This window comes from Stigmatopora argus, chromosome 6, assembly GCF_051989625.1.
Source record: "Stigmatopora argus isolate UIUO_Sarg chromosome 6, RoL_Sarg_1.0, whole genome shotgun sequence".
Classification (NCBI taxonomy): domain Eukaryota; kingdom Metazoa; phylum Chordata; class Actinopteri; order Syngnathiformes; family Syngnathidae; genus Stigmatopora; species Stigmatopora argus.
The window spans coordinates 12361409-12380867 of NC_135392.1; the positions used below are offsets into that span (position 1 = coordinate 12361409).

Here is a 19459-nt window from a genome sequence, read left to right on the forward strand (position 1 = left end):
TTTTTCCTAAAGTAAAAAAATATCTGCCCGCTTCTCATTTTATATATGTAGAAATGCTTTTCGTATAAACGCCATTTGTTGATTTAAGAGCCCTAAAAACCAATGCTTTCAAATGAGCCATATAAATGTAATAACAGTACTAAATACAAAAAAACAACCCGAAAAGTACCGCATTCCGAAGGAAGAAAAAACTCCCTCTTTATTTTTTTTGTGTCTTTTAACCGTTAATTGCTGATAGGCATACCTTTAAAAATACGAATGTACAAGAAGACAATAAGCTGAAGTCATATATTATATATTTATATAAAAAATGCATCCAATACTTCAGCCTCAAATGCGTACACTTTTCTTGCCTATGGAATATACAACAAATATATCTTTAAAAGTACATCCTCTACACTGTTGGATTCATATGTATATTGATATTCTATATAAAAAAGCAAGCTGATATTAAAAGTGAATAGTGGTAAACAGGTGTCTCTTGGGTCCAGTGGTCTGCAGTGACACCTTGGAGTGTACCAATACTTTTGTGGCACCATTTTGGACTGTGTGACCATTCCCTTCATATTCAAGTAAGTGTGATGTGGCCTTTCTCCAATGAGCTCTTTGCAAAAACTGTCACTCGTGGAGGTGTGGACATCATGCTTCCTCATCCAGTTTTCATTTCCTAAAAAAAAACCTAAACAAAAACTCCCTCCTGTTGATTCATCATCCATCCATAAATGTAATCTGGAATTGATTGTACATCCATTCTGTCTCCGCTTTAGGACGGAGCACTTGGAGGCGTCGTGTCCTGGGTGGCCAGCTGGGACCGCAGGTCTCGAACAGCGTCCTCCAGGGTCTGGCGCGCCTCTCGTTCTTGCCGCAGTTCTCGTCGCAGCTGGTCGCGGTCCGCCTCGGCCTGCTGCAGCTGAGAGTGCAGTTCGTCCATCTGGCGACGGGGTTGTGGAGAGCGGAGTTAAAAATAAGAAACCCTTCATGTTTAAGTACATTACAAGTACAGATCGAAAGCTGTCTTCAAATGATCCTATTTCAAGGCCAGCCCCCACCCCATATACATTGGACGTGTCTATTGCCATCAATGAATTTAAAAGGAATTGAACCAAAACCTTTTCAGACTTGGACTTTGGCTTCAATAATTTGATTTTTAAGGAAACTTTATTTAAAAAACAAAACAAACAAAGATGTTAAATTGTGCTCATTTAATATTATTAATATTTCACCTTCCAGGTAACTATATGCAACTACTACTTTAACAGCGTAAAAATAAATGTACTTCTTTTTTTAGACTCTATTTTTACGATCTTAGATATGTTTTCTTTCCTTGTGGTTCGCAGAGCAATTGTATGGTCAATCTAGAAAGGCAAACCGGATGTTGTTACGGTAGGCACTTCCTGTTTAGATTCTCCATGCTCTGAGCCAAACACAACCTGTAAGCATGTGCAAACTCTGCCTCCTTATAGAATTCGTAAAAGTAGTCATTTTGGTCAGATAGATGCAAAATTTGCATGTCTTTTATGTGCACTTAGAACTTGTGCTAGATTACTTTGTGCGCAAGTTTAGTAAATAGCGTTATGAGTTAATGGCTAGCGTTTGAGTGGCATTTAGCATGCTAGCTTGCTAACATTGTTGACTAGATCTTGTTAAATCACATGCATTTATGTACATTTGATAAACCGTTTTCACGTTTTTATTTTTGACAGTTGTCTGAGTTATCTCAACGGCGATTAAAGTGACAAGAATCATCACCTGATGTCAAGACAGAGGATTTGCCCGGTTTAAACCGGTAAGTACCGAGTAATTATGAATACAATTATATAGCATTAAGGGTAGCTAGCTTGGTCACTGGTTCCTCCACTAAATCTGAACTGGATTACCTCTATGTCAATTGATAGATAAATTCAGTGACCCTGTTTATTCAGCAGATGGTGCTGTGGTGATAGAAAATATCCCACAATATGTTTGACATCAATAACTTTTAGTATATCCAAAATATAGTTGTTCAAACGTGATCAATTCAACAACTTTATTTATTTTCTATATATTTTTGGTGTCCCTGGGTGTTTTCTATGTCTATTTTTGTCATGTAATTAGAAATATAAAGTAAAAAATATACTATGCATTTAAATTTATACACCACTTCTGGATTATTTTGTTGCTTGTAACGCTTAATCAATTCACGCTCATTGACTGTGTCAGCCCTCCAGGCCAATACGGATTGGACGCCTATCGCCTATCATAGAAGCCAATGTGTAAAAATACAGTCCGTAAAAATAAAGGGTAACATCTTTTTTTACGCCATACCTATTCTCTGAAATTGACCTGATCGGATCCTAATGATAAACTATAGACAGCATGTTCCTTGGCGCCGCATCTCACCTGCGCGGAATACTTGGCACGGAGCCTCTCGGCCTCGCATCCTTTATCGCAGCCTCTCTGCCTCCTTTCTTGTTCCAGTTCTCTCTTGAGCCTGCTGCACGCCTCCTCGGCTTCTCTGGTCTTTCTCTCCCAGTCCACGCGGAGGCGCTCGATCTCCTTCCGCAGGTTCCTTTTGGCCTCCACGGCCTCGCGGAGGCGGCCTTTCTTGGCCACCTTCACAAACTCCAATTCCTGCCAAAACGACGCAGAATGATCGGAATTTCATCTCATTTTCATATCTTTGACAACAGGGGTAGTAAACTTTGAAAAGCGAGGGATCGGACGGAGGTTTTTAGAATTGAAATGGAAGGTGTTTTGGTTACCTGCTGAAGGCTTCGTTTAGCCTGCACGGCGGTCGCCAACTTTTCTTCTTGCCTCATCCTCATCTTGACGACCTCCTGCAGGAGTTTCTCTCGAGCCTCTTTGGTGTCCACGCCAGCGTACAGTGTCTGTCTGAGAGCGTCCACCTCGGGGCAGACGGGTCCTGACAGCCAGGTGGCTGCCTCTTGAGGTGGAGAGGCATCCCTGCTCTGTGGGGTTTGGGTTTGAGGGGCGCTGCTGCAGGCGGAGGGGGGTGAAGCCAGGGAGGACACTGGCAGTGGACCTGCACACCAAATATTGGGAGTTAGATAGAGAATGTGAATTTGTTATTTGGGGGCTGTAAACGGTGTGTATTTCTGTTTTAATTTGTTGTGTTTAAATTCATTAATTTAGTTTTTGTTAATATACATTAGTCATGGAAACTATATAAAAACAATGATCAATAATATTAAAGTAATTGCTAATGTTTGATAGTAATATTTAGAATAGTCACTTCGGCTCTAAAGGGGGTTAAATGTGCCCCAGGAAAGGTTAATAATCAGCCAGTTAAAATGAACTATTTTTTTCCATAATTGTTCTTCATGTTATAGCACAATTAACATCTAGTAAGAAACACGCGGTGGCGCCATTGTGCATGGATCAAATGACTCTTTCTCTGAACTGAGTAATTGACTTAGTGTAGTCTGGAGAAGCATTCCCTCTACTACTAGACGCTTGACTGTACTCACGATCATCGCAGTTATCCACATCGATCTCGCCGTCCGTGTCCATATCGTCGGGATGGGATGCCTGGGCGCCATTTTGCCCTCCTTGGACCGTCGCGGCCCCCCTGCCGGGAGCGTAGCTGTCTCTGGGATGCAACAGAAGGCTCGCCGGAGCTTGTGCCAAAGTCTGCGGACTCTTTAAATTAGACCTGCAAGGGCAACGGGCGCTCTATTTAAATTAGGAGCACCATCAGCTTTCCACTTTAATCCGGCTCACGGAGAACTTATCAAGAGTCCGATAATATAACAAACAGCCTAAAAAGATCTTCCATTTTCTCTCAGCTACAAAAGACCTTCAATGTTTGGTCTCACCTCTCTTGCTGGCTTCGAACAGCTGCTTTCTCCCTCTCCGAGCTTTTTGGAGACCAAGGCCGGAACGCTGAAGGTCTCTGCTTGAGCTGGATTTGTTTCAGCTCCTGGAAACCGAAAACGGCAAGCTTGAGTCACGATGGAGTAGAAAAAAAATCATTTGTGTATAAAAAAGATTCTAGGAAAAAAAAGCTTTATCTAGTTTCATCGTCCATTGATGATCATGCCAAGACTTGGCTTCTGGGCTTGCTTCCGTTTGTGTTGAACGCCAAATGTACTTTTCAATTTTTTTTGGGTCCTTTTACTAACCTTGTGCGCGGACCTGGACAGAGACTGCAACCACTCGGCTTTGCGGTCCTCGTCAGCTGACGGAGATTGCAATTTTTCCAGTTTGGGACGCTTTGCTGAGACAGGACTTGGAGACTGCCAAGGGAGAGACAAGAAGTGTTTGTTTAGTGCTGGCATTTGAAGGCTTAGAAATTTGAAGGATAGAAACTGATTTGAGTTGACAATCAATAGGAGAATTTTTTGGTGGGTGTTCATCAGTGGCAATGTCAATAATATATATATAAATATGTTGAATAAGGCGTTTAGGTTGGAAAACGTTTGTTTTTGCGTCCCAAAAAGTAATACCAAATGTGGCCAAATCAAAGCATTGCCACAATAACATCCATTTTCACTCTGCTTGTTTTCATCGGAGTTGTGGTTGGCGGGTTCGAACCTATATAAATGACGCTAAAATGTGACAAGATAATTCAAACATGAGGCCACATCTATAACCGCTAGCTCAGGTATGCAGTGCCAGACGTGACTTAACACCACCCACCCTTGAGCACATTGTACCAGACACACACTCCTACACACTCCCACTCCCACGCACACATATGCATGTCGACACTCGCACCAACCAAGCAGATCTCACCAAGCTCGATGTGTGAAAGCTGCGAGACGTGATTCACGGCGAGCCCGCTTAACGCTAAACGTGGTCTGCCGCTCAACCGTTGAGGATTTCTGAATCGGCGCGTTAGCACCGACACGCATCCCGTTTGGTATCGTGGCGCGAAAACGTCGGGCGGTTGCTCGTTGGCCGATGTTCGTGCTCGACGTGAGCTACGGGCGGAATGTCATGGGAGTGAGTAAGCTAGCAGCAGGCCTGTGCGGGTCTCCACGCCCCACCTAAGTAAACACTTCCCTCGGTGCGACAAGTGCAGACTTGCGGGCCGAGGAAGTTTTCCGTATCGTCGTATTCGCTTTTTTCCCCCGTCGGCGTTGCGCAACTCTTCAAGCGCAATTACTTTAATTGACTCGAGAATGCACGGTTTAAGAATTCATGTGGTTTGCACTGTACCTGGCGCCGCCTCAAAATGGGGAGGGTGAAAACCGCACTGGCCGCTATCCAGGCAGCATACACTTATTTTCCACTCGTTTAAAAGCATCCCATTGACGAACACTCATTTCCTGAAGGCGTCCCTTAATGCCAAACCACTGCCTTTAAAAAAAAACCTAACCTTAACATCACCTTCAAAAGAATCTGCACCTTTTGGTAATTGCTCGCACGTCACAGATTTGCCATAAGGGAGGCAAGTCCCAACAGTCAGTGCGCGGGTCACGTTTTGAGAAACATAGGAAAATTTGAAGATTCTAGAAGACACAGTACTATTAAAAAAAGATCCAGTCCATTGTAAGTTCATGGACCGGATTTTTTTCTTTTTTAATAGTACCGTGTCTTCTAGAATCTTCAAATTTCCCTATGTTTCTCACACAAGGTACTATTGAATAGTACCTTAGCGATCGACGTGGTGAACACCCCTGCCTTTTACAGTGTACTGTACTTGTAGTCACGTAGCTTAAATTATTCAATTAAGCTTCTAATTTTTCCAAATTTGAACAGATATTTGTGGCCAGTATTATATAAAACCCAACCAGCGTACATTCTTAACACTGTCGGCATTGTTGTTCTGACTTTTCATGCACTACTTGTCTTGTTGCACAAGACATGTTTGTCTGGACCTCCTTTTCTGTCTGTCTGACTCACACGCACACACACACACACACGTCTTCTCTACCTGTTTAACCAGTCACCACTTTACACATTACTATACACACACACTGGCTTCTTCAAGTTCATTCTTTGAATCCAGACTGCGACGGCCCTCTCACCTTCCCTATAAGTCAAGCGATCTGCCAAGTGTCTTTTTCCACTCCCGTTTTTTTTTTTTTCAGTTCCGCACGAAGATTGGCTAGACATAACAAAGGCTCGAAGCAGACACTCCCCAGACACCGCAAGGGACCCGCGTGGCTAAATATGACGTTGACCTCAGGCTTCGTAGACATAGCTCGGCAAGGGAGAGTCATAACATTACTTGTACTTTGTGTCCCAGTGTTTAAATGACTGGAAGTAGAATGTGAACTAACAAATTGACGTCCATTGTGGTTTCAATTGGCAGAGTCATTAATCGTGAACAAGTTAAACATAAAAAAATATTTGACTATAGTGGTTGGCGCATCCTTGCACATCTCGACTACCACAGAATTTTTCCCAATATTTTTGCCCACAGTTCCCAAAAATTTCCTTTGGGTTTGAAAAAGTGAAAGCTATTCATTTTGTTTGCATCAGGGGCCAGAGAATTCTGAGATTATTTCCTACTGAGCCCCCCTGCTTGTTTAGAACCAAAAGACAATTGTTGCGTTATTAAAAATAGTTTTGAAAAATGAGTTTTTAACAAATAAAAGATTGAGTTTACACCCTTAGAGAAGGTAAAGAAATTCAATCGTCTATTAGGATCCGACAGCCATTTCTGGCCACCATAAAAAAATTCAAGTCTGTACGTTGCACGGTTTGGACAAAGATAGCGAGAGAATCTTAACATACACACACTCACACACCCATAAATCACGCTTTGTAAGGATTATAGATAAAGGGGCTTGAAAAGGATTTGAACGTCATTAATTATAAAAAAATGCTAGTTTGATCATCGATTAGCTATTGATCAATCTTTGATCAGTTCTTTCATATTCCGTCGCCCACGGATGATAAAAGACGCTTTCCACCACGTCACATGATACTGTACACGTAAGCGGCGAGCTCCCTCCTCAGACTTCCTGTGGCCGAGCGAGTCCCTGTGGGAACCAGGGTAGGAGGGAGGTGGGCCAAGGGAGAGGGAACACAGAGGAAACAGTGAGCTGCAGGAATGTTTACTTCAAGGCCAAGTCCGTCCCCCACCCCTTGGCTTCTTTAAGACTCCATTCAAGCACTGGCCTTTTCAACCGGCCATTGTATGATATGGCTTTGAGGTGCTGTAATGAAGCGGCCTTTCAAAGCAAATCCGCAGGCTAAACAGCCTCTAATAGCCGCCCGGGCCAGAGCAGACATGCTTTATTTTTTAATTAGAGGTGCACTGCAATTCCGATGGTAGGACTCACTCGCGTTGCCTGACGTGTCGCTTCAACGGCATCGTTGGAGAAATATTTTGTGGATATTGTGCTGACTGGAGTAGGGCGAGTCAACATTGACCACTCTAATCATGAGGACTTTTTCCTCAATTGACCAGGTCCAAAGCGGTAAAGCTGCTGTCGGTCAAGCGTTATCAACCGTTACAATTCCCATTGAAACCCTCCCAAAATATCTTTGTGAGGATATGCCTCTGGCCTTAAAACTTTCCCATGTCTAAACCAATGACAGAAGTCTTAAATAGATTCATCCAGCATCTGTTGCAGCAAAAAAAAAAACGGTCCAACTAAAGGAAGTTATCCAAGAAGCCCGACGCGGGTCGGCTCTCATCTGGCGAGCCGGAAATAGCCTCCCTCAGCTGAACTTCCCGGGGCAACAACTCACTGGCCGTACCGACGCTTATTCGCCTCTGCTTTAACAACCAAGAAGACACAACAGTTTCAGATAACCGCTTCCTTCCCTCCGCTAAAGCCCTCGTTGTAATCCCCCAGCTCCGCGTGTGTTTAGCTGGGCACCGTCTCCCTCAAGGACACACCAACTGGCCGCGCTCCCTTTAGGAAACGGCCTCCCGCTCGGGGAAAGGCCGGCCGTCGTCATCGGATCCCTCGCGCTCGGCCGGATGCGGGCTCTTTATCAATTGTGGGACTCTGCTTTATATAAAGCCCCCCGTGGTCACCTTGCAACAGCTGGGCGATGTTCGGAGGTGTCCGATCCAGATATCCTTGAAACTCCATCCCGACTTTAACCCTAACATCGTGCTCCAATTTCCCCTCACTTAAGCTCATTCACCAGTGCGTCTACTTTTAGGGCCGCTGTGTTTATGTAGCTGCACCCAGCCATGACGGTCCCGACACACACATGGGGCTTGACATGAGGTCGGCATTACCGCCAAGCTTATTGGATTGTCCTAATTGTCTTGGGATTGAGACTGGATGAGATGACGGGCCGAGAGGAGACGCCGATCCTAAAAAAAGGTGCGACGTGCGGCTGATTTAGCAGTCCACGCGAAGATTTCGTAATATAGCGCAACAGGAGCCGGTTGACAACCGACCACGGGACAGAAATAGGCGGCAATGTACATTTGCATTCACAAGTGTGGAGAGTTGACTCATTCGTGGATAAGATTAGGGAAAACTCAGTTTTTGTCCTTTTTTTATTCATGGTGGTAGATGTCCAATCTATGTGAACTTAATCGCTGATAGACATTCAAGATAGAGGACAGTAAAGAAAGTTAACCACGGGCCCAAGTCTACTCAAAGGTGGAACTACTCAATCTATGTCATTTAAAAGTGAAGTGCAGAAACAAATAGAGAAAAGGTACATTTTTCTGAGAAATACAGTTTAGACTTTGTTCCAATGCTGACATATAGGGGGCAACCTATTATTGCTCTCAGTCAGTTTCGTTTGAATTTGTTGCCTGTGCATGTGACTTTTATATGGTATCATCATTTCATGAAATAATTTGTTTGGAATTAACCACTATTGCCATCTTCCTCATTATTGTATGAAATTCCCTTTTAGTTTGTCGAGCACATTATGATCACCAAATGAATCATCCTATTATTTGTAGTTGTCATGTTATTAAAGCTTGCCATCTTTCTTGGCTAGGCACACCAGAAACCAAGGCGACTGCGCCAAATTCCAACCGAGGTCCAAACAAGGCCACCGTGACAACAGAACGTGCCACCTGCCTGTTGACAGCGGTGTCCTGTGTCACTCTCTCCTCGTGGAGCGCGACCACACGCCATGTGCAGCTCGTAAGTCATTTCAACAGCGCCGGCAACCTCCGTTCAAGATGGCCGGTAACCCATATGACCGCCGATTGGACGCCGTTAACGCCAACGTGTTAGCCAAGCCTATCTTTGGACCGGGTCCGACATCAGGAGTGCCTTATGTACTCTGTGAAGGTTGGAAAGCCCTGATCTAATGACATCCGATTTAGCTTTTACCACAATAACACTACTTGGTGTTGATGGCTAAGGTCAGACTAGGTTTTTATTTGACCACGGATTCATCAATAGAATAGTTTGAGTGTAATATGCTAATGATTATTATCATTGAGGCTCTTATTCAGATTGACAGTAAACTTCAGCACAGAGCTGTCAATCCCATGTAGTCTTCTAAAAGGGACTATATTTTAGAAGGAAAAGATAAATTGAAGGTAATCTATTTCGAAAGTTAAAAAACAAATGTATTTACTGTGTACAATCTTGACACAATTGTGAGTTTCCAGCGAATGAACTAATGTCCAATTAAAGAGTAGGTAGAAAATTAGCATCATTTACCAAATGAATAACAAATAATTTCATATAATTAATTTCCATTTCAATGGATTTTATTTATATAAGCCATTTGAATAAATGGGAGCTTTGGGGGAAAATATTTTAAATTAAATTACAAAGTAATTTAATCAAACCATATCATTTTTTTGTACTTTATCCCCCTCAAGTAATCCATTTACGTTTATTGTCATTATTATTTAGAGCACACATTGGTGCCTTTGAGCCGAACCCCTACTGTGATACAATTGAATTATGAGGGGCGATAACCAAGAGATTTATTTATGAGCTTTTACTAAAAGACCCCCAACGTGCGCGCGCACACATGCACTCTTGCTTTTCTGCTTCTTTTCACATTTAGCACACTTCCAATGCAGTAGCAGCTGCGATGTTAAGCAGAACGCTGGAGGGGGTGAAGGTTAGCGAGGAAAAGCTGACCTACACTTACATTTTATGAATCCTTTCATTATTATTTCTTATGCTTTCCGTGCAACTTGGGGATTTTTTTTTCATTTAAAAAAGACGATTTTAGGTCGAACAGCTGCAAATTCCAAACCCGATCCAGTACGTGCTGTGCGTCGTATCGTTATTATATACCGGACGGAACCTTGTTCATTCATGTACGCGTGTGCATGTGCGTGCTTGCACAGAACTTGATCTCCGCTGCGCACCGGTGCCAACGCCATCTTGGCTATGCGAGCTTAATCCTTTGGCATTCACTGACCCTCATCTGGTGCTCGGTTGGTGCAGCTCGGCTCGATCTGTTCGGATGGCCACCTTGGGCCTCGGATTTTTCATCACGATTGCTCGTCCGTGCAATTCACGCCGTACGTTTTGTGCAATCGTAACTCTATCCCGATTGATGCCAATCCATTTCTGCTGGGCGTTTATTGTCGTCAATGGCAGCGAGAGAGTTAAAGTCACCGTCACTATGTTCACGCGCAGCACATAACCTTATCAAAAACATGTTTTAGCAGTAAACCTGGATATACGAGGCCACGTAAACAAGCATGAGGTGTTTCGACTTTGACTCAGTAGCAGTAATATTCGTCATTTTGGCAGAGGATAAAGAATATATGCCTAAAACGAATAATACCAGATGACGAAAATGAAGACACATCCGTTAGCCACGGTCATAAATGAAATAGCAACAATCCATCACAGCTGAGTCAGAAACGAGCAACGCGGGTTTTACGATGGAATCGTTTGGGGCTTTTTTTTTCGTAATAAAAACGGACCGGAACAAGATGGCGGTTTCTCACTCCCTGCCCTCAAAACCGCAATCATCCTCCTCTCATCTGTCTGTTTGGAAACTGCAAAACATTAGTTAGAGCGTGGACACCCTCCCAGTTTTAGCAGCCCCTCACCCCCACCCCCACCCCCCGTCTCCAAGCCCAAAACAAAAACAAAGCGCACTGCTGTAAACAGCGAGACAGCGAAATCGCTGTCTGACTGCCCGAGTTTTTAATCCGCCGGCTTAATTCTAATACCGCGGCAAAGGAGGCCCAAAGACGATTAAAATGTCACTGGATAACCTCTCCACAACCCAAACAGTAACAGTTCCAAACACACATGCAAGAATGGTGTCAATGGTACCGGCAGGTACCGGATCACGCCTCCCAGTTGTGGCTCAGGTACAAATAGTCCAGCTTATCGCCTTGGGGGGGTCAAGACTTCTCAGTCTGGGCGACACACGGGCCAAATGGATGGAAGCGTCCCATTGTGCCCCGCCGGAGGCCAGATTAAGCCCATTAATGGCGATCAGGCTGAGACACTGATGATGTTTTAGCGCCATTGAAAAGGTTTGGATAACAAAACCTCGGGCGGATTTAAAGCACCATGTAATGACAACAAATTTGGTACAGTGGTACCGCGAGATACGAGCTTAATGCGTTCCGGGACTGAGCTCGTATGTTGATTTTCTCGTAACTCAAACAAACGTTTCTCATAGAAATGAACTAAAAACAAATTAATTCGTTCCAACCCTCTGAAAAAACACCCAAAACAGGATTTTGGATTGGAAAAACATTTTTATATGTTCTAATTCGCCATCTATTAACAAAGTAACAAATAACTAGTGGTTTAATAGAACTAAAATGGGTTTAATATTATTAAAATTAGACGGAATTCGCGGAGGGGAGAGAGACGGAGAGAGAGGGGGGTACTTTTTGCACGGCAACGCGCTCGTAACATAACATAAACAAATTTAAACGAACTTGGATTACGATGCAGACACACTCAAAAATAAATTTTGTCTAACCTTACACTAAACTTAATTCTAATTTTGTTTTGAATTTTGATACCTTTCTTCTCCTGGTTGGTTCTATTTGCCCCGCCTCCACCCTGATTTTCAGATGCAACCTATCGAGGGTTGTTTGCTTTTGTATTCCCTTCAAAATATTCCCAAAATGATGCACACAAATGTCCTCACAATAGGATAACGCACGACCACTTGCCAACGAGAAGTAGGCGTATTCGCACTGACTAACGGGAAAAAAAACACTTTAAAAAATGCAATGCTTTGCCCAGTGCTCGTAGAGACATTACACGAGGGAGTCTCGCGTCCACTGTATGCTCGTATATCAAAATTTGTCTCGTATCTCAAGATAAATATTTGCCCAAAATTTTACTCGTATCTCAAATTGCTCGTATATCGGGGCACTCGTATGTCGAGGTACCACTGTATAAGTTAAAGCTAAATTTAGCCGTAAAGAGTTCACGTAGTAAAAGATTCAAAAGTTAACACTTTGGACCTATTAACCTTTAGCCAAGACCATCAAATGCTATCAAATAAAAATAAAAAAATCCACTGAATATCAATAGGAGCTGATTAAAGTTGGCCACACTGTTGTTTTCTATTACAATCGAATCGTTGTTTTCTCTTTCCTAAATCTGTTTCCAAAGTGTCTCGCCTGTGGCCACTTATATAAATTCACACAAGCGCTTCGATTGTACCACCGCGCAGACGTTTTGGCTAGCCAACGGGACCTCGAGGACTGGAATTTTCGTTTTAAAAATATCAAAACATAAAAGCTGCTCGCGAGTCAGCTGAGCTGCGGTTTTGCAACGTCGCGTCTGGTAAGCTGAGCCGCGCGCCCGCGCACACCCTCCGACAACCACCGTCCCGCACTCCGACACCCCCGCGGCAGCTAGCGAAGAGGAGGGCAGGTGGCGGGTTTATTTGGAAAGATGAAAATGGGACGAATACCAGAGGTTAAGAGGTGACGGGGGTAGGATTGGATTCAGGGGTGGGGGTTCGTAAAATCCGTCAGAGGTGAAGTCAGTGTCAGCGCTCGCTCGGGCTCCCCATCTGATGTCGTTTGACCGACGCGGTGTCTGTCATGAGAATGGCTTCGGAGCTAATTGCTTGAACCCGAGTCGTAAATCTGCCTGAAATTTATGGACGGCCTATTCTGCTCAATGCGACCTTCCGGGTCATGCGGGCATCAGAAAGACTCTTGTGATAGCCACAGACCCACGCTTTTGTTCAAATACATTTGAACTTCACTTTATTGGAAGGCCCAAAATCTTAGTAGATCCAAGACGGTGATAGAAGTCCAATCCTTTTGAACTTGCGGTGAATGATTGGATCATTTATCATTAGACAAAAACTAGGTGTCATTTTGTTGGCAGGAAGTGAAATGTTATTAAGTAGTTGTGTTTTTTCTGTGCCACACTGAGAAAACTTCAAGTTTAACCTAATTTAACCCTTTCTGAGACAGTGGTCAATACGGGGCAAATAGAGCCAACCCGGGAGAAGAAAGGTAGCCAAATTTAAAACAAAATTAGAATAAAGTTTAGTGTAAGGTTCGATTAAATTTATTTTTGAGTGTCTGCGTTGTAATCCAAGTTCATTTAAATTTGTTTGTTATGTTACGAGTGCGTTGCCGTGCAAAAAGTCTCCCCTCCGCGAAATCTCTCTAATTTTACTACTATTAAACACATTTTAGTACTATTAAACCACTAGTTATTTGTTACTTTGTTAATAGATGGCGAATTATAACAAATAAAAATGTTTTTCCAATCCAATATCCTGTTAACATACGAGCTCAGTCCCGGAACACATTAAGCTCGTATCTCGAGGCACCACTGTATTAGCAATTATTATTGACTTACTTTTAAAATGATTAATCATGATTGGAATCGTACTCATTGGATGCCATTGATGGAAACAGACCATTTTCCAATTTATTTCAACTAGCAAGACTGTGAATGCTAATGTTTCAGTGCCATTGACGGCGCTTCCCATCCAATCCATGTTTAAATTGGAAGAACGAAAGAACGTTGTAGCATTTCTGAAAATATTCCAGTTTGTGCGTTCTGCTATTGGCTGGCTTATCTAACCAGCCTGGACAGTCTTCAGATCAGCCAACACCATAATGAGTCCAAGCAGTACAGAAAAATGTATAGCAGGAAGAACTTATTTAGTTTTAATATATTCTCTCTGGAAGAGACACCAAGGCAAGAAAAAAAACCGAAAGAAAGAACCCGCGCATACAATAATATTTGAGTAGGATCAAATAGGGTTTTGGCTTGTTTCCACTTGTCCGCGGAATTGTCCGCAAGGGGAAAACGGGGGATTAAACACCCACAACATCCGTTCCTAAGATCACACATTCCAGCCTTAAACACTGCTTTTTCTGCCCTCCTCCAACCATAGGAAAGAATATCTGCTTACACTAGTAATTAGGTGAGAGGCCCCCGAACATTGCATCTTCCATGACGATAAAAAGGCGCTGTGTGTATTAAATAAATAAACAGTCCAGCAAAAAGAAAGAAAATTGGGCCAACTCCGCTGTCTGTTCCTTGAGTCCGCAAATGTCTTTTCCTTTCCTGGATGCTTTTATTGCTCCAGCGCCAGTGTTTTTCTCTCCATGGCAACCGCATAACAGCAGAAACTCAACTCAGCCCTGACTCAACCAACAGAACTCCACAAAATAGCCATTTCAGCGCCAGGGTTTTCTCGCTCACCCTCGTATAATAACGTACATCCTGAAATTGGGGATGCTTAGTAGCAGTGGTCCATATTAGGGCTTTATTCCTAAATATGTTTTGCTCTCTAATCATTTCGTTCATTCGAGCCTCCCAGTGAAGATAGATTGGATGTCTTTTGCTGTTAATGGTTGTTTTTAATATTCATCTTCATCTACTAACGACCACATCTTTCTTAATTCTATCATCGGATGACCATTCAACGACACCCATCCCAGTTCAAATAGATTTGATGTCTATCATTGGCTATGTTTACATGGAGAAAATTTCTTAAAATAATAAAATTATGATCGGATGCGTTGTTCGTATTGTCGGAACAAATGATTTGGAAACAAGTATTTGATCGATTATTTACAGATCACCTTAGAACACCTCTTTTGTTGGGAATAGAATCTTGATCGGACTGATCTTTGATTGGATTGGATAACTTTATTCATCCCGTATTCGGGAAATTTCATTGTTACAATAGCAAGTTATAATATTCTGAATAGGGTGTGTACAGGAAGCATATTTTTCCCGATCAAGCATGTACAAATGCTAACGTAGCCACCGTCGACAGCAGCCAATGACAATCACTGACATATGGGCGCCGGACAGATCGCCGCGGCTCAGGCGTGCGTGGGTTCAGCCCGGCACATTCGGCCGCCGAGCTGGCCGCCTTGGAAACGACAGCGGGTTCTGAATAAATAGACCGGACAGTTACGTAAAAGTCTGCCGCTCGCGGTCTTGCCTGGCTGAGCTGTCAGGACGCCGGCCAGCAAAAGGTGAAGGCGGGCCAGGGATTAGTATCAGCGGCGAGCCCTCACTCGCGCGTAAATGCCTTTCAAAACCGCAAAATGGAGACGCATCATTGGAGCCAAGTCACCAAAAACTGGTCAATTTGTCCGTTTTCCGTTCTTCACGCTCGCCAGAAAGATCTTACGCGCATTTATAATCAGGAATAACATCTCCGTTATTTCCATGGTGACCCACATTGCTTACTTTCACATCCCCGGACAAGCCAGGCCCGTTCCGTGCCGTGCGTTAGGGCTCAGCTTGTGCGTGTTTTTTGTTCCATTGCCTTTCACTTGACGTATACTTTCTTTGGCTACACAGTGAATTATTAATAAAACAACCACTAATATGCACTACAAAGGCGTGGGGAGTGTCTTTACCCTTGCCAGGAAACCATTGGAAGCAATTGGTCAGAGTTAGCAGGGAAAAAAAGACATTTGTACACGACTCACCAAATTGTATATCAACTTACAGCCACCATATTGATTTTAAAGGCCTTCTCATATTTGTATGAGAAACAGCCCTCGACTATAAATGTAAAACAACAAATGACAAAGCGTAAGAAAGGCGGTAATGGAGCGTGTCTTTGCTTGCTGTGCGGTTACGTAGAAAGTCGGACTGTTTAGAACTTGTAAAATGTCATGATAACAGTAAATATTGGTATGAAAAACACTTCAAGGCTGTCAAAATGAAGAAATCAAATCAAAACAGTAATAACAGAAGTAACAGAGTGTGCCGCTCGTGCCTTTTGATTGTGTATTCTTATGCCGCGTGACGTTCGTAGCCTCCAAAGTCAAACGCCGGTTTGGATGTTTTGAACGCGTTCAATAACATTTTTTGTGATGCGCGTACAATAGGTTTGAACTGAAAGGTTGGCAGCGAATTCATTCATTTTTACTCCATTATAGGAGTGTCTTTTTCCCATATTTTTCGCATGTGAGTCCGACTCACCTTATTTCGAAAAAACAGTTCTGATCCGAAAACTTGAAAATGTCATTTTTCCCCAATTTGAGCAAATCTATCCCAACATTTGAGCCATATAAAAGCGTAATTAGGGCAGCAGTGGTTTCAAAAAAGCCCCTCAAAAAATATTTCAAGTTGGTCATCCAATGTTTTAGCACCTCACAGTTAAAACGCATTAGCCCTCTATTGGCGTCAATGCTATGTAATTAGTTAAAAACTGGGTAAAAAAATTAAGCTTCAAGTTTTATTTTAAATGACTTTCTCTATAAGCAGTTAATGGTCTGAAGTGTCAACTTTTAAATTGCCCTCCATCATAGTGACCACTGTCCCTGAAAAGGGTCAATATTTTTTGTATTTCTAGTTTATGTTCTGTTGATGCTTGGATTGAGTCAAAGGGAGACCCCATCTCACTCACGGGGGGCGGCTCTTTGCAGCCAAAGATCGAGCGTTTGGCTCGCCGGGAATCAACTCAGCGGGAGTTGTCGTCGGCCTCAAACGGACATCTCAATGTCGCGTGCGCAATGTGACCTACAGCCGGGCGGCATGCGCGCTGCTGCATATGTGCTACGTTCTCATTCCGAGGATTTACTGGAATTAAACCAGACCTCCGCTGTGGCAAAGCCCCCAACTCACTCTTGACATTGTTATGTCTTTGAAAAGAAAAGCATCAAAGGTGCACGGCTCCTCTGAGACTTTTTGCGCACACAATCTCAGCCTGTTTATTCACTCGCAATTGGAGAGGGTGAGGTAAAATTTCACGCAAAGCCCCCACCCCCCAAAAAACGGAGCCCTTCCTGTACGGGGGCCTCGCCGGTGATCCGCCGTTCCTTCCACTGCTTTGAATCAGGGGATAAAAATGCGGGCCTGTGTCTCTTTAAAAGCCTGTCTGCAGAATGCATCAGTACCGTGGAGCAGACGCAGGCCAGGACGGGGGAGGAGCGTCGGGGGGAGGAGGGAGAGGAGGGGAAGGACGCGGAGGGAGGGAGCCGGGGGGGAGGGAACAGCCGCAGTCTGGGCTTCCAGCCTCCTGGCTAGACTGCTGAAAGTTATTATTGAGTTCCTGCCTTGGGCCTCCCCTCCCCGTGGCATGCTACGAGGGAGGAAGAAAATGCGGGAGAGCCCCGGCCGCCATCTTGGAGGGGGCTCAGCTGCCCAAACGTGAACCCCAGCGCGCCGCCGTCTCCAGTTTCGCTCCCTCGCGCACCCCGACCGTTTTCTATTTAGCGGCGTAACCATTCGGGGCGAGAATTTGTCAGCGCGCCAATGAAGAGGCAGCGAGCTAAATCCTCTGCTCTTATGCTAAGTGATTATAGTATGATTCAAGGGCAAGTGGTGGGAGGGTTTTCCGAAAGTTGTGTCATCGATTTGAAAAGAGGATTGTTGGTAGAACGCGTGAATGTTGGTTGCAATAGTCTTCTCCGTGCTCCTTGCAGGTGTTTTCATTTTTGGGTTTGACTGTTTTGTCCCGGATGAAAGTTCATTGGCGTCGCTTTTGCGCTGTTTTTCTTTCCACTTGGCGTGTGTGGCGGTTTATCGAAAACGACTGAAAAATTGGGCTCACAACGCTAAGCATTAAACCGAAAGTGGATAAGGAAAAATGAAATTTTGTAGGATTGATCTATTTGTTTTCTTTAGTTAAAAACCGGTGATTGTTTAAATCAAATAGAACTCTTACACTCACTAGACGCACATACAACAACAGACAACGAAAGATGTTTTTTTGGGGGGATTTCGTTCTATTTTGGGGGGGAAAATCGATTTCTTTTACATTTCATAACATTCTTGATTACCGTATTTTATAAGTCGCACCAGCCAAATAATGCACACTGATGTGGAACAAATATACTTAAGTAAAAACTGTTAAATGGACAACAACAGGCTAAATAGGCACCTGTTAATGTAACATTTATAGTTTTTTGGGATAACTATAGCCTAAAAAATAGGCTTTCCGTTGCCGGAGAGAAATAAAAATATATATAAGTCGCACTTGAGTATTAGTCGCAGGGCCAGCCAGTCCGAAAAATACAGTAGTTTATTTTACTTTATCTGTTCTTATTTTTTTTTCCTTTTTTAGGATCATACCTTTGAACAATTAATTGTATCTACAGTTGAGTAAATTGAGCAACAAATCATACTCAATGTTCCAAATAAGCCCTGTTGCAATACAGTATTATACTTTGGAACAATTAATACATTATCCATGTCCTTCTAACAGCACATCTTTTTCCTTCTTTAGATGGTTCACCTGCACCTGCAGCCTTTTTTCAAGTTTGAAGAGCACGCCGAAGCCCACGCCATTCTGAGGAAACCATTAAAAATGTAAGAGTTGAGTGACACAGAAACCTACAAGGGCGTGCCTGCCAAACACGCTTTCATTCCGCTGTCAGCACTTTTTCTTCTCGCCACACACGAGCAGCCGAGGGTCGCGCAAAGCCCCAACGAGCGCCGGCGGCCAAAGGACGGCGCAAACGTGACTCATATGTACCGCAAACACCAACTTTTTATTACTCATTAATGCTTTAAAGCCCAAAGCGAGGTCCCACTTCTCCTTTGACTCATAAATCAATACCTGAGGTCACTTTTAATAGCCATGTGGATGTTCAAAATATTTACAGTGGGGTGAAGTTTGCATTCGTGGGGAGCGGTTGCCATTTTAGTCACGGTCGCAACTTTGAGTTATTCGCTCGCCATCATTGACAGCGATTGGCGTCCAATTCAATTTAACTAACTCTCTCAGTCAAACTGGAAAATATGTCTATCACAGTTGCAGCCAATAAATTGATGGTTGAAATAATTCTTATTTTCTTTACCTTCACCATACAGTGGTACCTCAAGTTACGAGCTTAACGGTAACGCGCTCGTAACATAACATAAGCAAATTTAGATGAACTTGGATTACGATGTAGACACACTCAAAAATAAGTTTAATCTAATTTTACACTAAACTTAATTCTAATTTTGTTTGAAATTTTGATACCTTTCTTCTCCCGGGTTGGCTCTATTTGCCACGCCTCCACCCTGACTTTCAGATGCAACCTATCGAGGGTTGTTTGCTTTTGTCTTCCCTTCAAAATATTCCCAAAATGATGCACATAAATGTCCTCACAATAGGATAACGCACGACCACATGCCAACGAGAAGTAGTATATACGCCATTCGCACTGACTAACGGCAAAAACCACTGAAAA

The 19459-nt window shown here is 43.3% G+C and overlaps 1 protein-coding gene and 1 long non-coding RNA gene across 2 annotated transcripts in view; one reads left to right on the forward strand and one right to left on the reverse strand.

Annotated features, from left to right (window-relative positions):
• Positions 1 to 681: 681 nt before the first annotated feature.
• LOC144075845 (ski oncogene-like) overlaps positions 682 to 19459 on the reverse strand; it is a 41279-nt gene continuing 22501 nt past the window's right edge. Inside the window, exons 2-7 of the mRNA XM_077603274.1 lie at positions 4122 to 4235; positions 3816 to 3919; positions 3468 to 3652; positions 2742 to 3022; positions 2380 to 2610; positions 682 to 931 (exon numbers count right to left, since the gene is read on the reverse strand). Of these exons, the coding sequence (XP_077459400.1) occupies positions 764 to 931; positions 2380 to 2610; positions 2742 to 3022; positions 3468 to 3652; positions 3816 to 3919; positions 4122 to 4235 (1083 nt within the window). The 3' untranslated portion in view covers positions 682 to 763. The remainder of the gene's footprint in view (positions 932 to 2379; positions 2611 to 2741; positions 3023 to 3467; positions 3653 to 3815; positions 3920 to 4121; positions 4236 to 19459) is intronic.
• LOC144075849 (uncharacterized) overlaps positions 8871 to 19459 on the forward strand; it is a 30509-nt gene continuing 19920 nt past the window's right edge. The window contains exons 1-2 of the long non-coding RNA XR_013300649.1: positions 8871 to 9020; positions 18508 to 18590. This is a non-coding gene — a long non-coding RNA (uncharacterized LOC144075849). The remainder of the gene's footprint in view (positions 9021 to 18507; positions 18591 to 19459) is intronic.